This window comes from Schizosaccharomyces octosporus (genome assembly GCF_000150505.1).
Source record: "Schizosaccharomyces octosporus yFS286 unplaced genomic scaffold supercont6.2, whole genome shotgun sequence".
Classification (NCBI taxonomy): Eukaryota; Fungi; Ascomycota; class Schizosaccharomycetes; order Schizosaccharomycetales; family Schizosaccharomycetaceae; genus Schizosaccharomyces; species Schizosaccharomyces octosporus.
This window is the reverse complement of record NW_013185620.1, coordinates 1,108,860-1,134,750: the sequence shown is the minus strand read 5'-3', so window position 1 is coordinate 1,134,750 and position 25,891 is coordinate 1,108,860. Positions and strand designations below refer to the sequence as shown.

The 25,891-nt window shown below is 38.1% G+C and overlaps 14 protein-coding genes across 14 annotated transcripts; 10 read left to right on the top strand and 4 right to left on the bottom strand.

Moving 5' to 3' along the window:
- Nucleotides 1-30: 30 nt before the first annotated feature.
- SOCG_04910 (DNA methyltransferase) lies at nucleotides 31-1,106 on the top strand (the record flags this gene model as incomplete). The annotated part of the gene is made up of 2 exons (XM_013164057.1): nucleotides 31-201; nucleotides 267-1,106. 2 exons carry the CDS (start codon nucleotides 31-33, stop codon nucleotides 1,104-1,106), a joined length of 1,011 nt encoding a protein of 336 aa, XP_013019511.1.
- A 252-nt stretch (nucleotides 1,107-1,358) lies between these two features.
- Nucleotides 1,359-1,920, top strand: SOCG_04909 (DNA-directed RNA polymerase I). Its single transcript, XM_013164056.1, has 2 exons — nucleotides 1,359-1,574; nucleotides 1,624-1,920. Exons 1-2 carry the CDS (start codon nucleotides 1,493-1,495, stop codon nucleotides 1,737-1,739), a joined length of 198 nt encoding a protein of 65 aa, XP_013019510.1. The 5' UTR covers nucleotides 1,359-1,492; the 3' UTR covers nucleotides 1,740-1,920.
- A 164-nt stretch (nucleotides 1,921-2,084) lies between these two features.
- SOCG_04908 (ubiquitin carboxy terminal hydrolase Ubp11) lies at nucleotides 2,085-5,054 on the bottom strand. The gene has a single exon (XM_013164055.1). The coding sequence runs from the start codon at nucleotides 3,435-3,437 to the stop codon at nucleotides 2,382-2,384; it is 1,056 nt and encodes a 351-aa protein (XP_013019509.1). The 5' UTR covers nucleotides 3,438-5,054; the 3' UTR covers nucleotides 2,085-2,381.
- SOCG_04907 (RAN protein kinase Ran1) lies at nucleotides 4,872-8,011 on the top strand. The gene has a single exon (XM_013164054.1). The coding sequence runs from the start codon at nucleotides 6,381-6,383 to the stop codon at nucleotides 7,794-7,796; it is 1,416 nt and encodes a 471-aa protein (XP_013019508.1). The 5' UTR covers nucleotides 4,872-6,380; the 3' UTR covers nucleotides 7,797-8,011.
- Nucleotides 8,012-9,343: 1,332 nt separating this feature from the next.
- SOCG_05524 (uncharacterized protein) lies at nucleotides 9,344-10,190 on the top strand. The gene has a single exon (XM_013164076.1). It carries the CDS (start codon nucleotides 9,700-9,702, stop codon nucleotides 10,114-10,116), a length of 417 nt encoding a protein of 138 aa, XP_013019530.1. The 5' UTR covers nucleotides 9,344-9,699; the 3' UTR covers nucleotides 10,117-10,190.
- Nucleotides 10,124-11,440, top strand: SOCG_04906 (fructose-bisphosphate aldolase Fba1). Its single transcript, XM_013164053.1, has one exon. The coding sequence runs from the start codon at nucleotides 10,190-10,192 to the stop codon at nucleotides 11,264-11,266; it is 1,077 nt and encodes a 358-aa protein (XP_013019507.1). The 5' UTR covers nucleotides 10,124-10,189; the 3' UTR covers nucleotides 11,267-11,440.
- Nucleotides 11,441-11,492: 52 nt separating this feature from the next.
- SOCG_04905 (U4/U6 X U5 tri-snRNP complex subunit Prp38) lies at nucleotides 11,493-12,830 on the top strand. Its single transcript, XM_013164052.1, has 2 exons — nucleotides 11,493-11,902; nucleotides 11,973-12,830. The coding sequence occupies exons 1-2, from the start codon at nucleotides 11,761-11,763 to the stop codon at nucleotides 12,431-12,433; spliced, it is 603 nt and encodes a 200-aa protein (XP_013019506.1). The 5' UTR covers nucleotides 11,493-11,760; the 3' UTR covers nucleotides 12,434-12,830.
- On the top strand, nucleotides 12,765-16,139 carry SOCG_04904 (sterol regulatory element binding protein). The gene has a single exon (XM_013164051.1). It carries the CDS (start codon nucleotides 13,257-13,259, stop codon nucleotides 16,017-16,019), a length of 2,763 nt encoding a protein of 920 aa, XP_013019505.1. The 5' UTR covers nucleotides 12,765-13,256; the 3' UTR covers nucleotides 16,020-16,139.
- Nucleotides 16,140-16,619: 480 nt separating this feature from the next.
- SOCG_04903 (BAR adaptor protein) lies at nucleotides 16,620-18,634 on the top strand. The gene is made up of 2 exons (XM_013164050.1): nucleotides 16,620-17,304; nucleotides 17,354-18,634. Exons 1-2 carry the CDS (start codon nucleotides 16,717-16,719, stop codon nucleotides 18,224-18,226), a joined length of 1,461 nt encoding a protein of 486 aa, XP_013019504.1. The 5' UTR covers nucleotides 16,620-16,716; the 3' UTR covers nucleotides 18,227-18,634.
- SOCG_04902 (outer membrane protein Mdm34) lies at nucleotides 18,525-20,363 on the bottom strand. The gene has a single exon (XM_013164049.1). The coding sequence runs from the start codon at nucleotides 20,246-20,248 to the stop codon at nucleotides 18,803-18,805; it is 1,446 nt and encodes a 481-aa protein (XP_013019503.1). The 5' UTR covers nucleotides 20,249-20,363; the 3' UTR covers nucleotides 18,525-18,802.
- Nucleotides 20,364-21,353: 990 nt separating this feature from the next.
- SOCG_04901 (ribosomal protein subunit L51) lies at nucleotides 21,354-22,369 on the top strand. The gene is made up of 3 exons (XM_013164048.1): nucleotides 21,354-21,660; nucleotides 21,724-21,886; nucleotides 21,978-22,369. Exons 1-3 carry the CDS (start codon nucleotides 21,598-21,600, stop codon nucleotides 22,178-22,180), a joined length of 429 nt encoding a protein of 142 aa, XP_013019502.1. The 5' UTR covers nucleotides 21,354-21,597; the 3' UTR covers nucleotides 22,181-22,369.
- SOCG_04900 (cytosolic thiouridylase subunit Ctu2) lies at nucleotides 22,197-23,597 on the bottom strand. The gene has a single exon (XM_013164047.1). The coding sequence runs from the start codon at nucleotides 23,474-23,476 to the stop codon at nucleotides 22,346-22,348; it is 1,131 nt and encodes a 376-aa protein (XP_013019501.1). The 5' UTR covers nucleotides 23,477-23,597; the 3' UTR covers nucleotides 22,197-22,345.
- Nucleotides 23,598-23,600: 3 nt separating this feature from the next.
- On the top strand, nucleotides 23,601-24,609 carry SOCG_04899 (Sm snRNP core protein Smd3). The gene is made up of 4 exons (XM_013164046.1): nucleotides 23,601-23,719; nucleotides 23,794-23,853; nucleotides 23,894-24,023; nucleotides 24,072-24,609. Exons 1-4 carry the CDS (start codon nucleotides 23,683-23,685, stop codon nucleotides 24,139-24,141), a joined length of 297 nt encoding a protein of 98 aa, XP_013019500.1. The 5' UTR covers nucleotides 23,601-23,682; the 3' UTR covers nucleotides 24,142-24,609.
- Nucleotides 24,296-25,445, bottom strand: SOCG_04898 (phosphoprotein phosphatase). Its single transcript, XM_013164045.1, has 3 exons — nucleotides 25,351-25,445; nucleotides 24,766-25,302; nucleotides 24,296-24,621 (listed from the first exon to the last, which is right to left on the bottom strand). The coding sequence occupies exons 1-3, from the start codon at nucleotides 25,361-25,363 to the stop codon at nucleotides 24,548-24,550; spliced, it is 624 nt and encodes a 207-aa protein (XP_013019499.1). The 5' UTR covers nucleotides 25,364-25,445; the 3' UTR covers nucleotides 24,296-24,547.
- Nucleotides 25,446-25,891: the final 446 nt, after the last annotated feature.

Below are 25,891 nucleotides of genomic sequence, written 5' to 3'. Positions count from 1 at the left end.
AACGGACGGTATTATTACTACATAAAAACTATGGAAAAAGGGACACAAAAAATACGGGTTTTAGAGCTATATTCTGGGATTGGGGGTATGCATTATGCATTAAAGGCATCAAACGTACCGTTCGAAATAGTTTGTGCGATTGATATTAATCCCCTCGCGAATAGGGTGTACTATCATAATTTAGAACATCGAGCTAAGCATGTACGATCCTACTTTTGTTTTTAAAAATAAAATTAGAAAAAGAGAAAAGAAACTAATAATTGAAGATAGACATTACTAAACTTAATGCGGCTGAATTAGATGAGTACCAGTGTGATTTATGGACAATGAGTCCAAGTTGTCAGCCATATACACGCATAGGGAAACAGCAAGATGTGCAAGATCCAAGATCTCATGCATTTCTTCATTTGCTAGAGGAACTTCCAAAAATGATGAGTCCACCGGAGTACATCTTAATTGAAAATGTTCAAGGGTTTGAAAGCAGTATAACTGCTCATAGTTGTCGAGAGGTTTTAAAAAAGATGGGATATTATATAATAGAAGGAAATTTAACGCCCAAGGAATTTGACATTCCCAATTCACGTTGTCGATGGTATGGCCTAGCCAGAAAAGATGCATCAGTAAACTGGAGCTTTGATGATATCAGGACGGCTCCATTTGAAGACAGTTACAAAAACCAAGAATTGAGGTTAATTGATTTCTTGGAAGAGGGAGTTAACCTTGAATCATATTTTCTTCCAGAAAAACTTATGTTTCGTTATGGGCATCAACTGGATATAGTAAAACCAACAAGCACTAACTGTTGTTGTTTTACCAGAGGGTATGCACAATTAATACAAGGATCAGGGTCAGTTTTACAGACCTCGGACCATGAAAACATAGCAGAGCAATTCGAAAAAGATAGGATGTCTCTAAGACTTCGATACTTCACTGCAAGGGAAATTGCAAGGATTATGGGTTTCCCAGATTCATTTCAATGGAAGGAATTGGGAATATCTGAAAAAACCATGTATCGTTTACTAGGAAATAGCATTAACGTGAACGTGGTTTCACGACTTCTCACATACCTACTGAACAATCTTACTAGCAGACAAAAAAAGACATAAGGTGCTGGATGAAACTTAAAAAAAATTACTCTTTTGTACCATTTTTTACTTGAACTATTTTAGGAAAGTGTTTACGATGAAAGTAAACGTTCAGCAGTCATACCATCAGATTATACTCACTCATTTTTTAAAAGCCTTGAAGCCTTAATTTCCAAATACAATCTCTTTTATTTACTTGAAAAGCTGTCAATTTATTGATTTTCAATCTTACTTAGTTATCGTTACCTGCTTATGTTTATATTATTATATTTAGCAAATAATAGTCTACTGCCAAGAGGATGAATTTTTTGCTGTTTACCACCACACCTTGTTGGAGAAAAGGGAATTCTTCTGCAAAAGTTTACGAACGGTTATTTTGGGGGTTTTAATATATTTTAATACACATAATGAACGGTGCTTTTGGTCCTTCTGCCGGTGGAGCCGCTTTCAATCCACCTAGGCCAGTAACAATGATTTATCTTTGTGCAGGTATGTGAAGCACATTTATATTGATGGTAATTTACTAATGAATTGAAAGACTGTGGTGCAAAAAATACTATTCAAGCTAAAGAGGTAATCCGTTGTCGTGAGTGCGGCCACCGTGTCATGTACAAAATGAGAACCAAGAGAATGGTGCAGTTTGAAGCCCGTTAGAACAACTCGTCGCTTGGTTTGGATAAATCATGAGAAGAATTGAATTTGTGCTTTTTTGTTTGAGTTACGGGAAACAGAGGACACGAAGGGAATCATAATATGACTGCTGACTTGCGGCAGTCGACTTTGACCTTAGTCAAAAAGAATAGAGAATAAAAATTAACGAATTGGCTTTTGGATAATACTATGAAATAATTAAAGGATTAAAGGAAGATGGTAAAAAAGCGTGCTGGTAGTCATTTCTGTTACCAAAGGAAAGTCATGAAGAGAAGTAAGAATATCACGGCGCAGATAGTTGGGCCATGTAGCACTTCTATCAAGCCAACAATAAGAGACCGCTTGAAAATCTCAAAGCCAAAGCTGCGGCTTTGTGGACAGATACGGTGGTTACATGAAGAAAAATGAAAAAAAATAAAAACAAAATCATTAAGTAGAAGGAACTATGGAATAGATTTAAATAAAAGAAAAAGTATTAAACAGAAGTTGGATGGGAAAAGGATGTCGAAAAAAAGAAAACAATATTAAGAAATGTAGAACCAAAAAACCAAACCGACTTTTAAAATTTTTTCTGAGGTGAGAGGAAAGCCTAACTGAAGTATTTATGAGTAGGATTAATAAGATGTAAAAAGGTAAGGGAATGAATTAATCCAATTCAAAAGGGGATTCCATTTCGTAAAATAGCATAAACACCTGTCGATGTTGATCCAATACTTTTTCAATGGAACATTTAGAAATGATGGTATCGTTTGCACTCCACCAACTATTATCCTTTTTGCGATAACAAATGTAATGACCAGAATTTGCACCACCATGATGAGTGATGAGGGAGCGGAGATGGTATCGATAACGATTTTGGAGTAGAAAAGACTTTTCATAACGAACAGCGGTATTATTTCTGGAAAGACCCAAGGAAGTATAACAAGACCGCTCTAGTTGAATTTGAAGCAGGGTAGGAGGACGCTTCCATTGGACGAAACGGAAACAAGAGGTGGTTTTTTTGGTATGAGGATAGCAGGTATCACATTTATAATCATCGATTTGTTCGAATCCATTTGAAGCAAAAAGCTGGGACAAGGTAATGGAAGAAGCATTGTGGGCGTAGGGAAAGCTTAATTGCAAGGTGGTATTTTTGAAAACTGTGGAAGTTTTAGCGGAACAAGAAGAGCATTGAACGGTTTGAAGGATGATTCCGATGAAAGGAAGCTGTGCAGGAAATCCGAGGATACGGACAGAGGAGGGAGGAGAGGGCAAGGAGAGATTTTGGGATTCGATGATTTCCAAAAGGTATTGTAAGAATTCGTGGGCATCTTGTTGCAATGAGCGTAAGATTACTTTATTCGTGATCCTTTCCAAAAGATTAAGGAAATAATTGGCAGAGATGGGTTTCGAGCTACCGGAATTAAGACTTTTGAGGAAATCAAGGAGGGCGGCGTATAAAGTGGAAGAAGAAGCACGAAGTTGAAGGAATTCGGTCAAGGAAGATTGACTAGCAAGAGCTTGAAGGACACTGTTCAGAAAGCAATCGTTTCCAGAGGAATTGTAGAGACCTTTGATGGAAGCTTTCGCCTTGACTGTGGTAGAACCATTGGAAGAAGTGACAAGGTACAAGGCAGCAAAGGTGGTCAAGACTGCAGCACCCTTGAAAATGCGATTGTATTCTTTCGAACGACGAGCAGACAAGGGATTAACGGCAGACATTAAGAGAAAGGACAATGGTGACTAGAAAACAACTCGAGAGAGAAAATAGTCCAATAAAAAAAAGAGAAAAAGGAAAAAGAAGACCGGGACGCCGGAAAATCAGAAAATGCGGATGCGAAAGTACTTTTCAGATTTCAAAATTGAAACGCAAGAGACCAACAGACAAATAAAAATATGAATAAGAGAAAAAGGAATTCAAAAAAAACCAGGTTTTATTTTTTCAATTCCTATATTTCCTCTTCTTATAATATCACAAAAAAAAATAAAATAAAATAAAATAAAATCTTTTGAAACGGTTAGAAAGCAATATAGCCCATGCTCGTTCTTTATGGTTTCCCAAATGAAAGAGACACACACACACACACACACTCAAGTGACTAACTAGACTAAAGATTTCGCGCTAGATATGGAAAACAAACAAAACAAAATTCTCCACAAAGATGACGATTCCAAGGTAGATAACTTCAACCTAATTACAAGTTCTACCAACTAATTGTTTAAAAGTGAACAAGGACCAATATTTCCATCAAATGTACTGTCTTCTATTCAAGAAAAGAAAAAACACACACAAATAAAGAGTTGAAACTGGAGAGAATAAATTCAACAAACAAGCTCGATGTCAAATGGACGGACTAAGAAGGTTGAATGTAATATACACAAAGGAAAAAGAACAACTGAGGTTAGGAAAGAAACCCATTTATGCATAATTCAATGGCTCACAAAGCACAAAAACCAAAAGGGGTAGTCAAGATAAAGGCATCCGAAAGGTGGAAGACGGAAGTCAAGAAAGGATTCGGTTGGTTTCTTTGGGTTTCAGTGATGCCAAATAAGGAAGATTACGGAAGTTCCATTGGAGGAAGTCGAATTCCGCCTTCTTAGGGTTCGAATGAAAGACGAATGGCAAAGCAAGAAAAACAAAAAGAGATGGGGAAACCGACTATGATTGGTACCTGAATTTTTTCTCAAGTGACAATTCAAAGAACATGTAAACAAATCGAAAAAAGTAAACAAACAAAGAAATCAGGGACAATGCATGGAACAAGTAGGTGAATTCTCTGTTGGTGGATTGTTGTTTTGTATAGAGAGAAAGAAATATGGGTTTCTGAGGCAGGAAGAGAGGAATTGGTTCTTTTGTTAAAAAGAATGACTCAAAAACGACACAATTGAGATGCTTATGGTTCATATAGAGGAATAGAGCAACATTTTGAGGATAAAAGATGGTAGTGGTAGTGAGAGGAAGAAAGAAAGAGAGAGGGTGTGTGTGTTAAAAGGAGAGCCTTGGATATGGACCAAGACGGGTGGGGGTTGCAAAAGAGAAAAAAGACACAAAGAGAGAGAGAGAGAGAGCGAAATAAGAAAATTGTAGAAAAATGTAGAAAAAACCCAGAACAAACGAAACAAACGAAATGTTTGAACGATTCCAACAAAGAATGGTTTAAAGAGAAATAAGGTGTTCGTTATATGAATGAATAAAGAGAAGAACTGAATTTCAGTTGATTCTTTGTTCATAGGGATTTCTTTGTTGTACGGGTGTTTCTTTGTTCTCCGTAGCAAAATTCACAACACCATACTCTCTTCCCCTTCATCCCTTTAGCACAATTGAAATTGAAAAAAAAAAAAGTAAAAGAAAGAACAAGGAAACTTGTTCCAAAGAAATTTTTCTTTCAATTTCCATTCGTTCCGTTTTACTTTGAACTATCAACTACATTCTCCATTCCAAGCATCTAATTTCTTTTTCATTTCTTCCTTTTCTTCTTTTTATTTTCTTTGTCCACACGCGTCGAGTGTGGTGTATAGACAGATTCTCACCTAGAAAAACAGAATTCGGTGATAACTTGACGAATTGGTCCCATTCCAACTAGATTCTTGCATTGGTTTTCTACTTCTTTGGGGAGCATTGATTTTATTTTCTCAAAGGTTGTGTTTTATATCTAGACGGGTTCGTTGCTTTTCTTTTTCTTTTTTACTTTTTTTCCTTACTACTACTCTGGGAATAGTAGTTATAATAGTGGAGAGACTTTTTCTCCTATTTGTCTCTAGAGTCTTTTTTTACTACGCGCGTTTTCTTTTGCGATATTTTCCAATTGACGTTTACAAGTCTTTTCAATTCACGGATTTTAACCTGATTTTCCCATCAATCTACAAAGATTCGACCTTTTAAATCACTTGATCCTCTTTTACGTTTGCTTGTAATATTCTTTTCCTATTTCTTTCCGTTAATTCTTTTCGGTCCTAATTTTTGATTTCTCTTTGTCTCTTTTTTTTTTTAATTATATTGGTTTTATTAACGTTGGTATTTGTGTTTTTCTAATCCTTTTCTCCTACCGTCGCCCTTCTTTTTATATTTCGTTTCCCTTTTTTGTTGTTGTTTCCGAAAAAATTCAAACTTGGGAAAAAGGTCGCGCAAACCCATATATTGTCATCTTCACTTTAAATTTCCTTTTTTTTTTTGTGTGTTGATTTTCTCGCGTCATAACGATTCCTTTTTTTTTTCAATTCATATCTCTTCATTTAAAATTGTACTACGGGAGAATTTCTCAATTTCAGCCGAAAGTCTGATTTTGATCTAAAATTACTTTTTCATTTCATATTCTGCTTTTCCTTTTCCTTATTCATTCACCGTCCGTTCTCATCTCATCTCTTTTGTTTTGTTCATATATACTTCCCTACTCTCTCTCCCATTCCCATTTCTTTCTAAAGAAAAAAAAAATTATAAAAGTGATTCTTGCTTCGTTTTGCTTGTCTTTATGAACATCCTCTATCCTATTTCAAGTCAATTCCTTATCTCTTTACTTGTTGACCCCTTTCTAGTTAATCCTCTCATCTTATAATCCTTCTAGTCATTCATCGTGTGCATTCGTATTCTTTCACGGGAATTCCGCCTAGCCTCCATTCTCTTTTCTATCTAACGGCCGATTGAACCCGGTCTTTTACCGTCTCAATATGCGTTTGGCTCCCGAAGCTCGCATAGGCGAAACATTAGATGATTCGTTGCGCTTTATTTCAGTCATTGGCGTCGGTGCATATGGTGTCGTCTATAAAGCAGAAGATCTTTACGATGGTACGTTATATGCAGTGAAAGCCTTATGCAAAGATGGCCTGGATGCAAAGCAAAAATTACTACAATCTAAAGAATTGTATTTGCATGCGCGCGTACAGTCTCATCCTAATATATTGTCTTTATACCGTGTCTTGGACACCGAAGATACAATTTATGTGGTATTGCAATATTGTCCTGACGGTGACTTATTTACCTGCATTACCGAAAAAAACCTCTACCGTGGTAACGATTCCTTGATAAAACACGTCTTTAGTCAACTCATCAGTGCTGTTCAACATTGTCACTCAGTTGGCATCTATCACCGTGATTTAAAGCCCGAAAATATCCTCGTAGACAATGAAGGGCGTACGGTTTACTTGGCCGATTTTGGTCTCGCAACCACGGATGAACTCTCAAGTGACTATGGTTGCGGCAGTCTATTTTACATGTCTCCCGAATGCCAGCGTGAATCCTCCAACCCAAATGCACTTTCTTGCGTGGGTTATCGAGCATGTACACCGTTGACGAATGAGTCATCCGAGAAACCTTCTTCCGCGTTTGGTACGGCACCCAACGATGTTTGGGCGCTAGGGATTATACTCATTAATTTGTGCTGCCAAAGGAATCCTTGGAAACGGGCATGTTCCCAAACCGACGGTACGTATCGCTCCTACGTGCAAAATCCTTCGACTTTGTTGAGCATTCTGCCCATAAGCCGAGAATTGAATTCCTTGCTGAATCGTATTTTTGATCGAAACCCAAAAACAAGAATAGGATTACTGGAGCTTTCAACTGTTGTCAGTAATTGTAAATCGTTTACCCGAAGAATGCGTCCAGCTCCCCTAGTATCCTCAAAATATCTTGCCTACCAACGTCAACAACAACAGGAAATCCGAAATATGCAAGAAGCAAATGGGTATGTAAATTCAGCATATGCATCGAATCCGCAAATTGGTCTTCCGTGGCCTCCTACACCTCATCTTCCAAATCAATGGAAGTCACCCTACACGCCCACGCTTCCCGTCCCTTTTCCGGTGCTGACGCCAAACTCGGCGACCCCTTCCGAATACAACAAGGTACCACCAATTACAGCTCCATTATTTGCAACCGATACGAACTGGCCTTGTCATAACTCACCCGCTGGAAATTACCTCCCTCCTACTCCTGTTCCATCTCAAAATGAATCCGACTTTTTAGGATACTCGGCGCATAGAGCACCGATGGTAGCTGCTTCTCCTTATGCCACGGGATTTGTATTGTGTCCGGCGCCACCGGGACGAAGCCCGAACTTAATGGATGCTCCACGAAAATCACTTTAAGCGTTGATGAGTTCCTTTCTTCCTTCGGACGTGAATTTCGTAGGATGCTTTTGTTTTCTCTTTTTATAGTTTTTTTTCCACCGATTTGCTTCAACGAAACAGCGCTTGGCCCTTTTTTTTTCACTGATGTATTTGTATTATTTATGTATATTTGCAAGTATTTGGCTTGCTCTTTAATTTTCCTTTTTTTTCACGGTTTACTAGTTTTAATGAATTGCATTTTCTTCAACGGTTCCATTAAGCGAGCAAACGAAGAAAGTATCTTTTATGTGTTTATCGTCGAAGTGATTGAAACATGAAACTGGAGATTGAAACTTAGAACAGAATGAAATGAAAGGATAGAATGTTGTGAAGGAGACGCGGACGATGAAGATGAAATCAAACAGAGCAGAGAGTGATTGAGAAAACCATCTACCAACCAATTTGATGAAAGGAAAATTGAAAAACTATAAAAATATGAAGCGGCGATTTTTCAAGCAAACCAAAGTAAGCTCAGCTTGTCTGTCTGTTTACATATGACGAGTTACGAGTTGATTTATGTTTAAGGTCGTCAATTAGGTCGTCAAGATAAAGATAAGGTTATCAAAAGCGAAATTGAAAAAATAAAAGTTGGTGTGAATTTTTTGGTTGGGTTTTGAAAATTCAAACAAGATGATGAGACGAAAAAGAAAGCAAAAAGAAAGCAAAAACAAACGCAAAAAATGAAATTACAATAAAAATAACATTACATGAAAAGAACCAAGATGAAACAAAGAAAAAGGAAATCTCCTACACGACAATCTCCTACCCGACCTACTACTACGTGTTTACAAAAGGAGTAGCGGACAGAAAACAAAAAAAAAAAAAACAAAAAAAAAGAAAAGAAAGAGACGAAAACGAAAACAAAAACAAAAACAAAAACAAAGGGGTCCAATGGACAGACTGAGTGTAGAGAAATCAAAAGAAGCGGATCGAAAAGACCAGAAAAGGCGACTCAGTCGTCTTCATCTTTATGTTGCGATGGAAAAATTTTCCTTTTAGCGGCGACTGCTGGAAGCGAACAGATGCCCGAGACGGTCGGACGGGCGACAAGGAGGAATCATCGTCAGGTACCGAACAACGGTCTATGGACGGGTATATGGATGAACATTAAGGAAGGAAGGAAAAAGAAAAAAAAAAAAAAAGATGTGCGTGTGAAATGAACGAGACAAAACAAAACAAAAAAAAGTAGAAATAATCACCATAAAAAGAAAAAGAAAAAAAAAAAGTTTTTAAAACTTGAACCAGCTCAAGAACGTCTCTAGAGCCATGTTTTTCTAGAGATATCCACTCGTTCCAAAGAGGTAACATTGGTTGTTTATCCCTTGACGGACGGAAAAATAATGGATGCATAAAGACGGGGTGGTTGTTTGAAGAGATTTGATATGGTGACGAAGCGATGGATATTTTTCCGACGTAACAAACGGGCACACATATTCGTCAACGCCGAAACGCATCGGTGTGGTTGCTTGCGGTGCGTTAATAAATAAACAAAAAAAGGATAGACAAGTGTCCAACAAAGGAAGCAAGAAAAACATAAGGACGAAAGAGAAAGAGAAAGAGAAAGAGAAAGAGGTTATAAAAGAAAGAAAGATTTTGAAAAATCTAAAAAGAGAAAAAAAAACTCAAGCCTCAAGACTCTCGATCAAGTTGTCAAGTTTACGCATACAAGAGGAATGACGAATATGGGATTGACACACAATTGTGTCTCTCCAAAGCCTAAGCCTGGTTTTGCTTGATCGCTTCAAAGCGTATGTCGATAGTAAAGCTCAAAGCCAACGTTCAATCACATAGCAGGTTTCATTTTAAAGAGGAGTTGACGGTGGAGGAAAGGTAATGTCATGGTGAAGTGATACGCAAGGTTTGCGTTTACAAGAGCAATAATATGTTTGAGGAAAGACAATTGCTGCGACTCATTTTGAAAAGATTCTTTCATCTTCTACTTGTCCATGTGCTTTGTTTAGACTCCATTATACTCTCTTGTTTTGCTTTCGCGCTTATTTCTTTTTTTTTTTGGTCGCTGTCGCTGTCGCTACCGCGGCCACCCGGCTCATCGCTTGCACATTGTGCGCACATCTTCCATAAACACATAAAGGCGTTTCCGTCGTTTCAGTCTCTTTCGAATACCAAAGATTTCATTGACTCTTTGGTGAACACGATTTTCGTAAGTCTTACTAGAGAAATAATTTTTTTTCCATTGACGTCAGGGACCGAAGGTACTGATGAGACTGATTGGGCTATTACGACAGTTCGGTCATTATCGTTACGTTCATCAGGTGACGAGTTTTTCCGGATGGGGTAGCTGGACAGGATATATAAGAGCTTGGCCCTTCACCAAGAGATTTCATCACAGGTCTAACCAAGAAAACGTAAAAATGGGTATTCTCGACATTGTTCCTACTGGTGTTATTAGCGGTGACAACGTTTTGAAGTTGTTCACTTACGCTCGTGAGCACGGATTCGCCATCCCTGCCATTAACGTTACTTCCTCTTCTACCGTTATTGCTGCTCTCGAAGCTGCTCGTGAGGCTCGCTCTCCCATCATCTTGCAAACCTCTAACGGTGGCTCCGTTTTCTTTGCCGGTAAGAACTCCCCCAACGACGGCCAAAAGGCTTCCATCGCTGGATGTGTCGCTGCCGCTCACTACATCCGCTCTATCGCTCCCTTCTTCGGTGTCCCCGTCGTCTTGCACTCTGACCACTGCGCCGAGAAGCTCCTTCCCTGGATGGAGGGTATGTTCGCCGCTGACGAAGCTTACTTCAAGCTCCACGGTGAACCCCTCTTCTCTTCTCACATGCTTGACTTGTCTGAAGAGCCCAAGGAACAAAACATCGCCACTGTCAAGAAGTACTGTGAACGTGCCGTCCAAATGAAGATTTGGATCGAGATGGAAATCGGTATCACTGGTGGTGAAGAAGATGGTGTCGACAACTCTGGTGCCGAACAAAACACTCTCTACACTCAACCCGAAGACATCTGGGATGTCTACCGTGAGCTCTCTAGCGTTACTCCTTACTTCTCCATCGCTGCCGCTTTCGGTAACGTCCACGGTGTCTACAAGCCCGGTAACGTCAAGCTCCGCCCTGAAATCTTGGGTGACCACCAAAAGTACGTCAAGGAGCAACTCAAGTCCACTAACGACAAGCCCGTCTTCTTCGTCTTCCACGGTGGCTCCGGTTCTTCCGTCAACGAATTCCGTACCGGTATCAAGAGCGGTGTCGTCAAGGTCAACATTGACACTGACACCCAATACGCTTACCTCGAAGGTGTTCGTGACTACGTCTTGAAGTACCAAGACTACCTCAAGACCCCCGTCGGTAACCCTGAGGGCCCTGACAAGCCTAACAAGAAGAAGTTCGACCCCCGTGTCTGGGTTCACGAGGGTGAAAAGACCATGACCAAGCGTATCATCACTGCCCTCGAGGACTTCTATGCCAACAACACCCTCTAAATTCTTTTTGGTTGCTAGAAGTTTCTGCAGTTCAAATAGGTGATACAATGATATATAGACGGTAAGCTTCATTAAAATTTACCCGTATACGTTATTACTTTTTTTCTAATGAGATTTGCTGTTTCATGATGCTTTTTTTTTTGTTTGTACTGTTTGTAAAATTCCATGGATTCTATACAGTGTATGTAGTGTAGTATCTAGTCTGTAGTAGTAGAAAAGAACCTTTGTTTTTTCAATCCCGTCAAGTCCTACACAAAAGACTTTTTTGAAAGCACTGGAAATGTGGTAGCAAATATTCTGTCGTTTCCCATTACATCCTTTTTGGTACCAGTGTAGGTTTTCTTTTCCATTTCTAAATTTTTTTCTGTTTATATTGATTGACTGGGTGTTTGGTACATTTAAAACCCATTGTTTCATTTCGTCTGTTTAGCGTCTTAACCTTTAAAAACCGTTTGTTTCTGTTTTAGGTGGGTATCGTATCGTGTTTCATTGAAATGACAGACTTCATTGCAAGAGATTACCAGTCGCAGGGAGATGTCGTGCATCAGATGCTGCCGACCTTTTTAGTAGGCAAGATTTTGCGAGAACGCATAGTGGAATGCTTTTACTGGAAGGAACAGTGTTTTGGTTTAAATGGTATGTACATTGTTTTCGACTTTTCTTTTGGTCCTGTTAGCGTTCCGAGACTAACCAACCTATGGTTTAGCTGCTTCGTTGATTGATCGCGCTGTACGCCTCGAGTATGTCGGAGGACAATACGGGAATCAGCATCCTACCGAGTTTATTTGTTTGCTTTATAAATTGTTACAAGTAGCTCCAGAAAAAGAGATTGTAATGCAGTACCTTGCCGTTCCCGAATTCAAGTATATACGAGCTTTAGCAGCTTTTTACATTCGTCTCACCTGGTCGGATCCAGAAGTGTATCAAGCTTTAGAGCCTCTTATGAAAGACTATCGAAAACTGCGAATTAGAGATCACAATGGATTTTACGTTTCTCATATGGATGAATTTATTGATGCTTTGTTCAATGAAGAAACCGTCTGTGACATTACTCTCCCGCCTTTGATGAGTCGCTACCAACTTGAAGAACTCGATCAACTCGATCCCTTGCCTTCTTCTTCCGAAAGTGAATTAGAAGATGATGAACCAAAAGAAATTCCTGCCTAAGATATACACACTACGCTCCAAGTTGCTCACTTGGAGTTTTTGCATTGCAACAAAACCAAACGAAATACTATCAACTATTGAATTTTATTTCTTTGATTACCATATGAAATTCATTCCCCTATGCAGTCTTTCTATTGATTCACTATTAAAAAATTTATGTCTTTAAACATGAATTACTATTGAATGAGTTTCGGGTCTAAAGGTTTACGATGTCCTAAAGAACATTCTTACATTTCTTTATTGTTTATATAACGAAGTTGGTCATTTTCGTTAGCGAATTGAACGAGTCGAACCATTTTCCATCGGTAAATTGTTTTCTCGTTACACCTCAAGTCAGTCCACTTTGATCTTCAGATTTAATAAAAGCATTGTCTCCGGCATTGTACCTCTTGTCATAGTCCAACAACTTTAGCAAATCGTGCTTTTAAAAGAGGAACTTATTTTGGTATAAGAAGAGTACGCGACAAGATAAAAACGGATTCAATTGGATTGAATCGGTTCTACTAGCCAAGTTTATCCGGAATTGTCTATTTCGCTCTCTTTGAGTGAAAAAAATTGGCTTTCCTCATCTACTTCAAAGTGTTAGTTGTTGATAACTTGTAAATTATTGCTCGTTTGCTCTCCTAGCTAAACAAATCCTTTCGTACATTTTTTTTTTCTGGGGAAATAACGAGCGCATTGTGTGAAATACTGGTCCTAAAGTCTTCAAGAATAACAAAAGGTATTGGACTATACTGAATTTCTTTTTCTTTTTTTTCTCAATAGAATCTTTTCTTTTTTCTTTCTGATTCTTTGCGGTATCACTTGTCTGCTTTGTTACAACATGCTTGCTCCACCTCCCGTTCCTTCCGTTTCAGTTTCTACGGCTTCGCCGTCCGAGCCTTTGAACGAAAAAGAGAGTTTAAATATGTCGAAACCCTCAAATGGTGCTTCAACGATTCCAGAGCCTGGCGATATAAACACTTCATCACCTTTGGTCGATAACTGCAATAATCTTTTGTATGATCTTGCAAACTTTGTTGAGGATTCTCCTCCAACCCTTACCAGTACTTCTTTCTCTCCAAATTCGTTTTCGCTTTCTGATATGGATTCCTCAGTGAATGGATGGCTTCACCCATTTGCTTTCGACGAGAATTTCAACACCAATCCTACTTCTACTCAATTTCCTTCTAACGGTATCAATTCTCCCAATTCGCTTGGCCATTCTTCTAGCGCTTTACGTTCAAACTGTGGATCTCCCAATTCCTATTATAACGAGAATTATGACTTTACAAAAGCAAATGATTTGGATGTAGATTACAATTTCCAATCGTCCATGGAACCCGTCCATCCAACTATCGATACCATCGATCCTTCCACAGTACGCACTCGCCCACCTCAAGCTTCTTATGAGAAGCCATCTGGAAACCTTAAGCGCGATGACATTCTCGATGGTGATGCTCACTATGTAAAGCAGGAGCCTAGTTCTAAAAAGGCCAAAGTTTCTCCCCAATCTACCGAGAGTGGTGTAAACTCTTCCGTCTCTTCGGGAAGTCCGCCTTTTCCGGTTCTTGATCCTATGGAAACCTATCAAAAGGATTCCAATTCACCCGAAGTCATAGATCCTACAACCGGAAAGCCAAAGAAGACATCGCATAACATGATTGAAAAGCGTTACCGTACGAATCTTAATGATCGTATTTGTGAGCTTCGAGATGCGGTTCCTTCCTTACGTGCAGCCGCCGCTCTCCGTTGCGGTGTAACTTTGGAAGAAGAAGAACTGCATGGACTCGCTCCTGCAAGAAAATTGAATAAAGGAACTATTCTGGCGAAGGCTACTGAATATATACGTCACCTGGAATCCAAAAGCAAGCAGCTGGCCAAAGAAAATAAGCGACTTTCTGATAGATTGGCTTTTTATGAAGATCCATCTATGGCTCCCTTGTCCTCTGACAATAATAATAATAATAATAATAAATCATCTGAACCTGTTAACGTCGTTTCTTCAGAGTTTCCTGTACAAAATGCTTCTCGAAACCATACCCCTCAGCGTTCTCGTACCTCACCAACTCTTAATTCTATGGGTCGTACTGCTTTGAATGGTATGGTCGGTTTAGGCCTCTTCAATTATTTTGGCGGTGGTAATGAATCTTCCCAATCCATTTACGGGTTATTTGCTGTTCCTTCCTTCCTCACTACAATACCATTTACAACAATCACTTGGCATTTGCTGAAAATCGGTGTTGTTTTGCTAGGATTATTTTACCTATTGAATGATCGTCGATTTTACAAGAGCTTTAAATCAAAAGGAAAGGCCAAAGTTCCAGCTGTGTCTTCTACATCACCCTCATCTATCCTGTTCAGGAAAACAATGTTTGAAAAATACTGCTTATTGGATCATTCATCTTCATCATTGTCACTCTTCTTTGGTTTGTTGATATTTGTCGTCAAATCTTCTTACAACTATATAAGCCATAGAATCAGCGGCCTATACGCCTCCTCGGAAACTTGGGTTTATAGCGAACAGCAGCTAGCTGATATTAGGAATTTAGAAAAGCTGCTTGATGCTCAGTTGATGGGTGGTGATGAAAAGGTCAATCGCCTTCGTTTGTTTATGGTTTTTGCTTCCTCCTTCTTTTTGCCCACTACAAGTCACACGTCGGCTCTTCAGGCGATGTATGCTGAACTTATATTTTCAAACTCCCCGATGCCATCTGCACTTGTTTCGAAGTGTGCCTCATATTTGTGGAACCGCGCCAAACGCTTGCACAATAGTGCATCTATGCAAACCGACCTTCAAGAGCTTCCAGAATGTGTCGTAAAACTAATTGAGACTTCTGATGCAGAGGATGTTTTTTCTGCTTGGATGGTTGAGCGTCTATGGACTCTCTCTAGATGCACTCGCGATTCTGCAACTTTGTCAAATAGCGTAATCAGCAAGCTTTCAGATGTTGTAGTCATGTCTCCTTTAGAAACTACTGCTTCTTGGTATGCAGCCGATTTGCTGGATGCTTTATTGATGGAAAGTTTAGATCATCCTATTGAAAAATCTGACATTGAGAAGGTTCTTTCACTTTCACCAAAAAACTCTCCAGTATATCGTCATGGCTTGGTTGCTAAATTGGTTCTTTTTGAAGATGGCACTTCGGAATCCCTTTTAGAAGTATTGGCTGCGTATAACACTACGCTGCAGCTTCGTGGTCAAGACAAGCGCAGCTATTCCAGTGTGTTGAACTTAAGCAGTAGTAAACTATTCACCATTCACGCTTCTTTGGCTCTTGGGTTGTTGCGTCTTGGTTTTTCAGATGTCGCCAAGCGTATGTATAAAGAAATATGTGTTCCTGAAGACAATTCTGATATTAGCATGTTGTCGTTGGTGATTGGTTGGAAAACATTGAAGGCCTTTTCGCCGAAATGCACTTCGCAAAAGGAAAACGATGTCGTGGAAGCTATGGCCATGTACGTTCGTGTTGGAATTGGTTCCTTGGGAATTGAGGATCCCAAGATTTGTCGTCATCTCATATCATCTTGTATTGAGATTGGATCTCGAGTTCAAGAAGATTTGGGATATGCCTCGGACTCGGAAAACAACATAAGCATAGCCTAATGCCTTTCTTTTTCTTAATTTATTGTAAACTTACACGTGCGAAAGATTTTCTATGATTATATTCTCCTTTTTTTGTTTTTTATAAAGTTGTTGACTAATAATATAATATAATTTACCCTATAATTTTTCAAACAATGCATAGCATTAGTGTGTACACTGGTAATTTGACACTTATGTTTATTACATTTTAATTGTATATTTGTTTGGTATTCGAAAGCAATGTTGATACGTACGTGTGGTCGAAGGTTAGAAGAGGATATTTTAGATACATACTTGGGTGGGTATTTACAAATAATAGTTGACATTGATAGAACTTTGCTCCCGTATTATTTTATTTTTAAACAATTGGTGCCTATATGATGAATAGAAATAAAAGATAGACGCCTCAGTATTATTAATCCTAGAAAAAATTCTATTTGCAAATGTTTATTCTGTTTTAACCACGGTAACAAATAAACTGGTTTTTGTAATTCTACTTTGCAAAGATAAACGTATCCATAGCGCTTTGGTAAAAATACCTCTTTTCTATAATATTTTATTAATTAACATGATATCAGTACACATACTCAATTAGCGTACCGTAGCAACCATCCTTCATAAACAATGGTTTGTGTCTTCTATTAATTACGCCAATGTTTCATAGGTTTTAAGAAGTTTGAACTGTAAGATTTTTGGGAGGTTTTGAACGATTTTTAGTATGAACAAACATTTTGCAAGGTTATCACAATGGACAGGAGAGCGTTTTGGGTTCGATCGGCAGAAAACGACTCTTTCGGATGATTTCTGTGAGTTACAAAGAGAAATGGAACTTCGATTTACTGGAATTGAAAAGTTGCATCAAAATTTTAATCAATGGGTACAATCTATGGGACGTAAGAAGTCATCCTTGGATGAGCAGGAAAAAGCACTACCAGTTACCGCTTTAGGTGATTCTTTCCTTAATTTAGGATACATTTTATCGAATTATTCTGTACATTCCGACACTTACAACATGTACGGAAAGACATTAATTCAGATTGGAGCGCTACAAGAAAACTTCGTTCGCTTCGTCACTGAATCGTACATGAAAGAGTTGAATGAATGGCTTTCACAAAAAAAGGTTTTGGAGATGAAAGAGAAAAAGCTTGAGAATAGAAGATTGGTATTTGATGCGCTTTCGACCAAAATCCAGAAAGCTAAAAAGGAGGATTCCAAAATTGAAGAAGAATTACGGATGGCAAGAGGAAAATATGAAACAACGTTGGAAGATTTTGAGGAAAGAATGATTGAATTAAGAGAACTGGAGGTAAGCATGCCTATTCACTCACTCCTACTAACAACTTTTCCTCGCACAGTCTAGTCAAGTCAATAAGCTTATTTTGTTAGTACGCAAACAAACTCAATTTCATGAACAATGTCTTAATGTCTTACGTCCATTGGAGTCTCCAAATTTTGGAGAGACTCACGAGCCTACGAATCGTTCAAAACGATCATATTCTACAAAGTCTTTAGCTTCTTCTCCTTCTGTCATTTGCAAAGACCTTAATCAGGCTATGCATCCCCAACCTTCTTCCCCTTCTCTTAGGTTAGAGCCAACTTCATTGACTGCTCCAACACCTCTTACTGCTGAGGAAGAAGCTTTACTACCAGCCAAATTGTTAAAGGACATTGAAGAGTTGCAATTAGGTGATACACCATTTCAACGGCCGCTTAGAAGGTCGCCAACGCCTGAAATACCTACTGAATCGAAGCCAGTGTTTACAGGACACACATCTTCAAGTTATTCTGTTTCTCATGACAAGTCAGAAGTATATTCCCGTGATTCTGAAAGCGATTATATACCCAAAGTGAAAATGGAATCTGGTCAACGTTCTTCGCTTTCAGAGATGCCCACATCAACAAACTCATATGAAAAACAAAAAGAATTTGCAAATCAACGCAGTAAAAGTTTACCTTCCGTTGTACCTCATCATAGAGGCTTGGAGGTTGTAAGGATGAAATATCAATATGAACCACAAATGGAGGATGAGTTAGCTCTGAAAAAAAATGACATTTTACTTGTCTTAAAAAAAGTTAATGACGGATGGTGGGTAGGCGAGCAGCTAAATGATGATGGAAGTTTGACTGGAAATACTGGTTTGTTTCCGTCAAACTTTTGCATGCTTGAACATAATTATGCTTATTTAGATAAGATTCCCAAAGCACTAAGTGATTATGAAAATGCCTAATTTTCTTGAAAGTGGTTTAAAGGAACGCATAACTAGCTTTGGTTTCGTAAATAGTGCGAACCTTTTTATTTGGCTGGTTTATGGGATTGTTACAACGGTACTGAACGAATTCTACACATATATATTGCTAATTAATGTTTCTGGGCTTCCTCTCTTTTTAAAGGTACCTTTACTCGCTATTGTCTTGGAAATTTGAATACTAGTATTGAACCCCAAAGGCTTTCAATAGTTTTTCTATGAATTTCTCATTTCAAAATTTGTTTGTTTGTTTGTTTTTACTTTTACATATATACGACACTACCATTCTTAGATATAATATTTTAGCGATGATATTATTCAAAGTCAATCTTAAAACTCAACTTTTAATTGTCGAAATCAGCAACGTAAAGGTAAAAACATTAACGGAGTATAAATAAAAAAGAAACGCTTCTCAGTGGTAATATACAAAAGCCATAAAAATATGCTTGATAGTTTCAGTTAGCTAGTAATAAGCACAATGGAATCTTTTAACCGCTCCTTTTCTCGTACATTATTCGAGATATACACAGAGCGAGCGAATAAACAAAAAAGAAAGAATCAAAAAGAGCGATTAGCTTGCAACAATCGCTGCAGAGCGAGCAGCTTTATCGAATTATGTCGCGTGTGGGGAGGCTTATTTGATATTAATTCCGCTTTTAACTTGCTTTGTAATTCGTCTGCTCTCCAACGAGGAATAGGGCTGTCCAATAAAGGAGATTTTTCAATTGGATCCTTGATATCAGAATCACAAAGGATTACTTTTTCTGACTTTTTTTCCAGAGAATCTTCAACTGCAGACTTTTCTTTATTTGCAGATGATTGTGATTCGCAGACAAAAGGGTCCGAATTATGAGTAGCAGAATTTGTATTAGACGGCGAGGGTTTCACGGTTTTTGATGGTTGTAAGCGGATAACGTGACGTTTTTTAACTTGTTCACGACGACGATGTGGGTGGGCATTCTTCATTTTGCCAAATATTGTAGGTCGCGGAGATCCTGCTGTAGAAACATTATGCTGAGTAGAGAAATAATCTGTAGAAGGAGAAGGGGAAATTGTTGAAGGAGGAGTACACGTGGAGTCCTCAGATTGCGCCGAAAGGCGATGAATGGTATCGAACGGAGTAGACCTAAATATGCACATAGGAATGTTTTTTGAGGATTTTGGATGCAGACAGTTTCTTGACAAAGCCAAGTTTGTCAACGACTGAAGATTAGAATGAGCATGGACATCTAACGGACCCATTTTCATTGGATACTGAGCATCGACTTTAGTGGATTCAATGTAATCCGGCGGTCCATCCAGATAGTCCGAGTTTGAAGAAGCTGGCAATTCAGCCTCCCTGGAAGTTCCACAGTAAGTTGGTTTTGGTTTAGGAACTGAAAAAGGAAGGGCTGGATCTGCTTTGGCAAACCATAAACGAGACATTTTGTAAATGATAGAAGGGAGTTCTTCTCGGAACAAAGCAGCAAGTTGCACCTCTATCTCTCTCTGCAAAAACCGAGCTATCGCAGGAATTGAGTCAAAGGAGGAAGAAACGCGCAAAGACTCTAAAGGATCATTGCGAAACACCATAGTGATTCCCTTTTGCTTTGAAAATACTAAAACAACAATACCATTCAGTTTAAGATTTGACAAGCGCAAGAACATAGGGACTGTTAACGGAGCACAAGACGCTAGCATAGTATTTTTTGCACCAAAACTAGGTACTTTTCTTTTTTCCACAGATAAAGGATTCGCACGAATTTTTGTTTGCAAAACCAGTGATGCATTTCCCGAGTAATGGAAATTAAATAAACCTTGAAACCGATCAGGCGCCAGATCTCCTATTTCTAGAATCTCCAATTCTGGTGGTTGTTCACCCATATTCAATTCCTTCACAGTGATGCGATCAGCAATTAATGAATGCTTTGCGCCCTTGTTAAGGGCGGCACTCAATAATGCTGTAGCCCGTTCATAGAAGGCTTCCGAAAACTGTTCACCCCAACCACTTATTCGAAACGACATTTTCAGAGTCAAATGGTGACCTTGGACAAATTAATGTACTCAAAGCCTTATTCTTTTTTCTGTCTCATATACTTTTTGTCTTGAAAATATGCTCTTTTTAACAATTCCGCTCAAATCTGTTTCTCTCGATACTTGTAGATGGCAGGTTTGTAATCGACTAGTGGCGGGTCCGTTAACAGCTATACGTTATACGGGAAGACTGGGGTTTAACGAAATTTTAACAAGCGTGAAAATTTAGATTAAATACTTCGTTAATGTATGCTATTCCAAAACGGTAAACAAACAATATAGAATCTAGGGTTAGAAAGAAAAAGAAAGAGAATCAATAATAAGAGAAGTGAAATTGTCAGCGTTGCTAAACAACACATCAATTCATTAAGGGTGATTAATTATCGTTCAGTGCATTGTCTGATTGCTTGAGTTTGGTATAAGTTTAAAGCATTCAGTGCTAATTTTCTGTCTCTTCACTTTCGCATTTTCATCATCCAGCAGTCCTTAAGCAAGATAGATATATATTTACATTAATACGTAACATTGGGATTTCTGCAATATTGTTCAGTACCCTACTGAGTCATTCATTTCACATTAGAAGGGGAATAAGTTAATGCTAGTCCCATGAGAGTAGCACCGGCAGTACCCATCTTCTGCAAAAAGGTAATTAGAAAGAAAATGTCCAAGAAGAAGTGTGAATTGTTTTCCAGAATTTCATACCTAGATTTTAAGACTGGTGGAAGAATGATATGATTTAGCAATCTGATATCCAAAACTTCAGTAGGTACAGAGGTTTCCATATCATTAAGAAATTTTTTTTTTCAGACAATAATTTTATCAAAAATGCGATCCTGCCATCCAAGGCTTTTAACCCATTCATTCATCAGTGGAATATCTGTGAAATTTCATATCAATAATCTTCAGCGTTGAATAGTAATCTTTCAAAAAAAGCTATACAATTATTTGTATGTATATGAGAATTCTCTTTATTTGATAGCGAGGTTGACTTTTCTTAGAAGAAATTCAAAAGCATTGAAAATCTAAAAATCGATTCAAATCATCCCAAACGGATGGTGGAAAGTAGAAAACAAGTTTAATTCAAATACCTATTCTAGTGCATTTGTCGTTGGCTAATATTATGGACTAGTAATTTTCACAATCCTGCCTGAATCGCATCTCCTTCCACTAGCCATTCCTACACACCCACCTTACCTTGTACAGCAGTTCTGTAAAATAAGCGTTCTTTCAGGAGTTCGCCCTATTTTGAATTCTTTTATTTTTTTGTTCTTTTTAGCTTTTTCTTTTGTGTTTCTCCGTTGGTTCATTATATAGTAAAAGAAGCCTCAATCCACTAGACAATGATTGAAATCGTGCACAAAACGGCCATACCCAAAAATGGATTGGGTTCTTTTATCCGCCCAGTATGTATAAAACAAAAAAAGAAACAGGCATGAGGTGTGCAGCTGCTAATGAATTTTTATTAGTGTCAAAGGATTGAACTCTCATATTGCAATTGGGGCGGAAGTTCCAAATCAATGAAAGAGTTTTTAACGAAAAAATTGGCTTCTATTGCTAAAGATTCTCAAGATATCGAGTTTCATGTTTACAACAGACAAGGAGTGCATCCTTTGATACGAGCATTTTACAGTAAGTAATCTCGACACGGAACCTAATACCGCAGCTGGCATGACATGAGGCTGTGAGCTTTTGGATTATATACTAACTAAATACCTTTTAGATACTGGACGTGAAAAAACGATTTGCACTAGAAAGATGGACATCAAGCAGATTACGGACAAAATTATGATGTGTCGTGATAGTGATGGTTTGAAACCACGATTTATCAAACAACCCGTTCAATCTACGAATCCTTCTGTGCGTGGTGTTTGGAGTCCTTTTTCTGAATCAGCAAAGTCATACCAGGTTTACGAAAAAAAATGATGGACAATCTAGCAATCCTAGTTCGGCATAAACAAAGTACTTTTAATATTATTAACTAATCCATCCTTTCCTCCCTTTTATCCTTGTCCTTGTACTCTATAAATTAGTGTTTACCCAATATTTGTAAAGAAATCCAAAAATATTAATATACAATAAGACCCTTATTTACTGCTCCTTTTTGACCGTGGGAATCCGTAATGGCTGTTTTATGTTCTTTAGTGAAACAGAGCAAGCATAACATATATCAGGGTTAGCGGCTGCATCTTCTTGCCTTTCACTAGGATGCTGCACTGTAGTTTTTTGTAACCAGGCTTCCGCGTTTTCCTGCATTGGTAATTTACAGAGTGAACATGTTTTCTGCACTTCTGGTACGCCCAATTTCGACGACATCCGTACAACTGTATTCACTAAGCTGGGAAAATGATTGTTCAAGTTTGTAAAGTAATTTTCTGCTACACCAGATATTGTAGAAGGGCGTTCTTCAATTTCTTTAGGTAGATAATCAAGTTGTTTGATTTTCATATAAGAATTCAGCTCGGAAGACAATACATCACGGAGAGGACGCAATAAAGATACTGGGAACTCAGGAAGCTTGGAGCAAACAGACGTGCACCAAGGAATGGCGTATCCTCTTCCTTGGGCTACAAGCTCCAAAACGCGAGCAGCAATTGTTGTACCGCAGTCACCGAAAACGATGGTATCACAATGTTCCTTTTCGGCAATGGCAACAAGGGCTTGCTCGCGAATACGATACAACAAGTCTTGTCTTGAGGCTAAGGATGGAATAGCCTCGAGGTTGAAGGTATTGTGTTCAGATGTACCGCCACTAGAAAAGTTGCCATTACCGTCTATGTAAGATGCCTCCTTCAATAAATCTTCTTCCTGGATGACCTCGAATTTACATTGTGTATAACGATTATCGATGGCTTTTTTTATAACATTGATCGTTTGCGTACACTCTTCTTCGTTTTGCAAAGATTTGCTTTGCAAATGGACAACCAAGAAATCATCAAACATTGGTCGATAATTATCTTTTCTGTGTCGCGAAAGATAATACGCTGTTTCCAACATAGCCATTGAAGAAATTCCTCCAGAAACAGCGAGCAAGGCCTTTTGTGAGCGTCGATTCTCCAAATTAGGACGTAAAAGCTCAAACTGACGACGGATCTTGTTTTCTGTTGAACGGACAAAGCATCCATCACAAGTATATTCGGACCTACTCATTACGGTTGCCTGTTTCTTGCACTTTTTGCAAAGAAAAACTCTGTCATTGTCATTTTCGTTAATGTTTTGCATTTCTCCTACTCTAAAAAGTAAGGCCAATTCTTCAGAATAAGATTGGTATTTAATTCTTTCTTTTAATAAAGTCCAATCTAACCAAATACAACCTTTTAAATGGTAATTTTGACTGGTGTACGCAGCGTTTGTAGTGGGCAAAGGTTTTTACAGGCATAGCATAGCACCTACTGTATACTAACCACAAAAGGCAATTCAAGTGAATCATGTCTTTGTGCTTAAAGCTGCTTCATGAGTCCCAAGGTATTTTAATAATTATTTATTAAATTTTCTTTCTTTTTCAAAAAGAGATTGAGAACACTAACGTTGATTGTTAGGGCACATTGTTAGTATGGAATTGGAAAATGGTTCTACTTATAGAGGCAAACTGATTGAAGGTAAGTACCAGTCGTAAACGTTGACTAACAAATTTATCAGCGGAAGACAATATGAACTGCCAGATGAAAGACATTAGTGTCACCGCCAGAGATGGACGCGTTTCTCATCTTGACCAAGTATACATTCGGGGATCTCACATTCGTTTTTTGATTGTTCCAGACATGCTGAAGTAAGTTGTTTCCGTAATATTGAAAGTGATTTTTACTGACCAACTTAGAAACGCACCTATGTTCAAAGTAGGACCTGCTCGTGGTACGCCATTACCAACTCGTGGGGGACGACGCTGAAGAACTACTAAAAGTGAGCCATAAAACTACAATAAAGTGATAGATTGATGTAGATAGGTTCTCTACAATGCTTTTACGAATACAATACAATTAAGGTTTGCTTTTGGTAGTGAAGAAGAACATGATGGAAGGTGAAGAAAAGCATTCCTACGTCCTTTACTAAAAATTCTGTGTTAAGTACTGTGCTTTCATATAATTTATGACCTTTTTGTCGCCAAAACCCATGAGAAATGGTATCTCATGAGAAAGAAGGAAATAGAATAAACAAATATCAATTGTTTGTATAGTCTTTTAAAATGAATTGATTAAGGAAAAGAGTGATTTAGTATAAAAGCCTTTTAGCAAATGGAAGCAATGAAGGAATTGAAAGTCAGATAAAGAAGCAATGTTCCACTATGTCTCAAACCTAAACATTCTTCTTTGAGAGCTTAAGAACTTTACGACGTTGAGAAATCATATGCGTGTACAACATATAGAATCCTAAAAAATGTTAGTTTTTGTAAAGGGACGACATTATAAGTGTGCTTTCATCTTGATCTTGCACAAATAGATAGTAAGAAATGAAGAGAAAGAAAAGAAAGAAAAGTTTTAGTACAACAAAATGAGAATAAACAGAGTACATACCGAAAGGATAGATTACAGTGGCAGCGGTCCACACAATTTTACTTATAAGGAAAGTATTCCAGGCAATACGAAATGTTTTAAGGACGAGCAAGAATTCACTTCCGGCACCAATGGGATACAGAACAATAAAAGTATTGTAACGAAGCCATAAAAGCCACTTTGGGACGCTGCCAGCCAAATTACAAGCGTAGAATGCGTAACGGATAACTTCAGTAACGGACCAAGCTAAAATCATGAATATGTAGATAGAAGAGGTATTGATGCTTTGTGGAAAAAGAAAGCAGACTCCCCAAACAAGGATAAGACGAGAAAGGACTTGGATAAAAGTAGTGAAGGGAGATGATTTTACGAATCCTAGAATACTATGAAAGACTTCTGCTAAGGCCAATGTTTGGACCCAACGTACCAAGACGTTTGTTTGATTGAAGACCACTCTCTGATCACCAGAGATATGCCAAAGCAAGCCAGCTCGAATTAAGACACTTAGCCATAAAAAGCAAGATAAAACATTATACAATTTTAGATATTGGGTTGTGACTACGAGATTAGCTGACGAGTTTTTACATCTGAAACATCATTTCTTACATGTCTTTGCCATATTGCAATATATGTGGTGGAACACAAGTTAGAAGCTAACGACAATAACAAAGGGTATCTTGGGTTTACTTTAGCTACTATAGTATACTTTACAAGTAAGGAATGAATGACTTTTATATTGAACCAACTAAGAGAAAGAATAAAGAGGTCTCTTCCTATTTAACAGCCATGCAAAAACTTGGCTTCAAGGAAAGAAAACGCGCCAGAAAAATAATGAACTGAAAGAAAGTAAACTAAAACAAATGCAACCTTTGAAAATGATTTTACTTTGTTTGCACTACATGTAACGCAATTTATCTATTCGAGGATTAAGATGGCTGCGAGCTTTCTAAAACAAAAATAAAAGCGAATTCATTTATTTAAGAGCTTACAATTACTAAATCTAGTCAAAAAACTCCAAAGAATTCAGAGAGAAAAGCGAGAAAGCAAGAAACCATAGAGGTGAACTGAAATGATGAACGGTGGGTTTCCTTCCAACTTGATACTAAGTCAAAACAGCAATGGCTATGTTTTTTATTTATTTATGTGT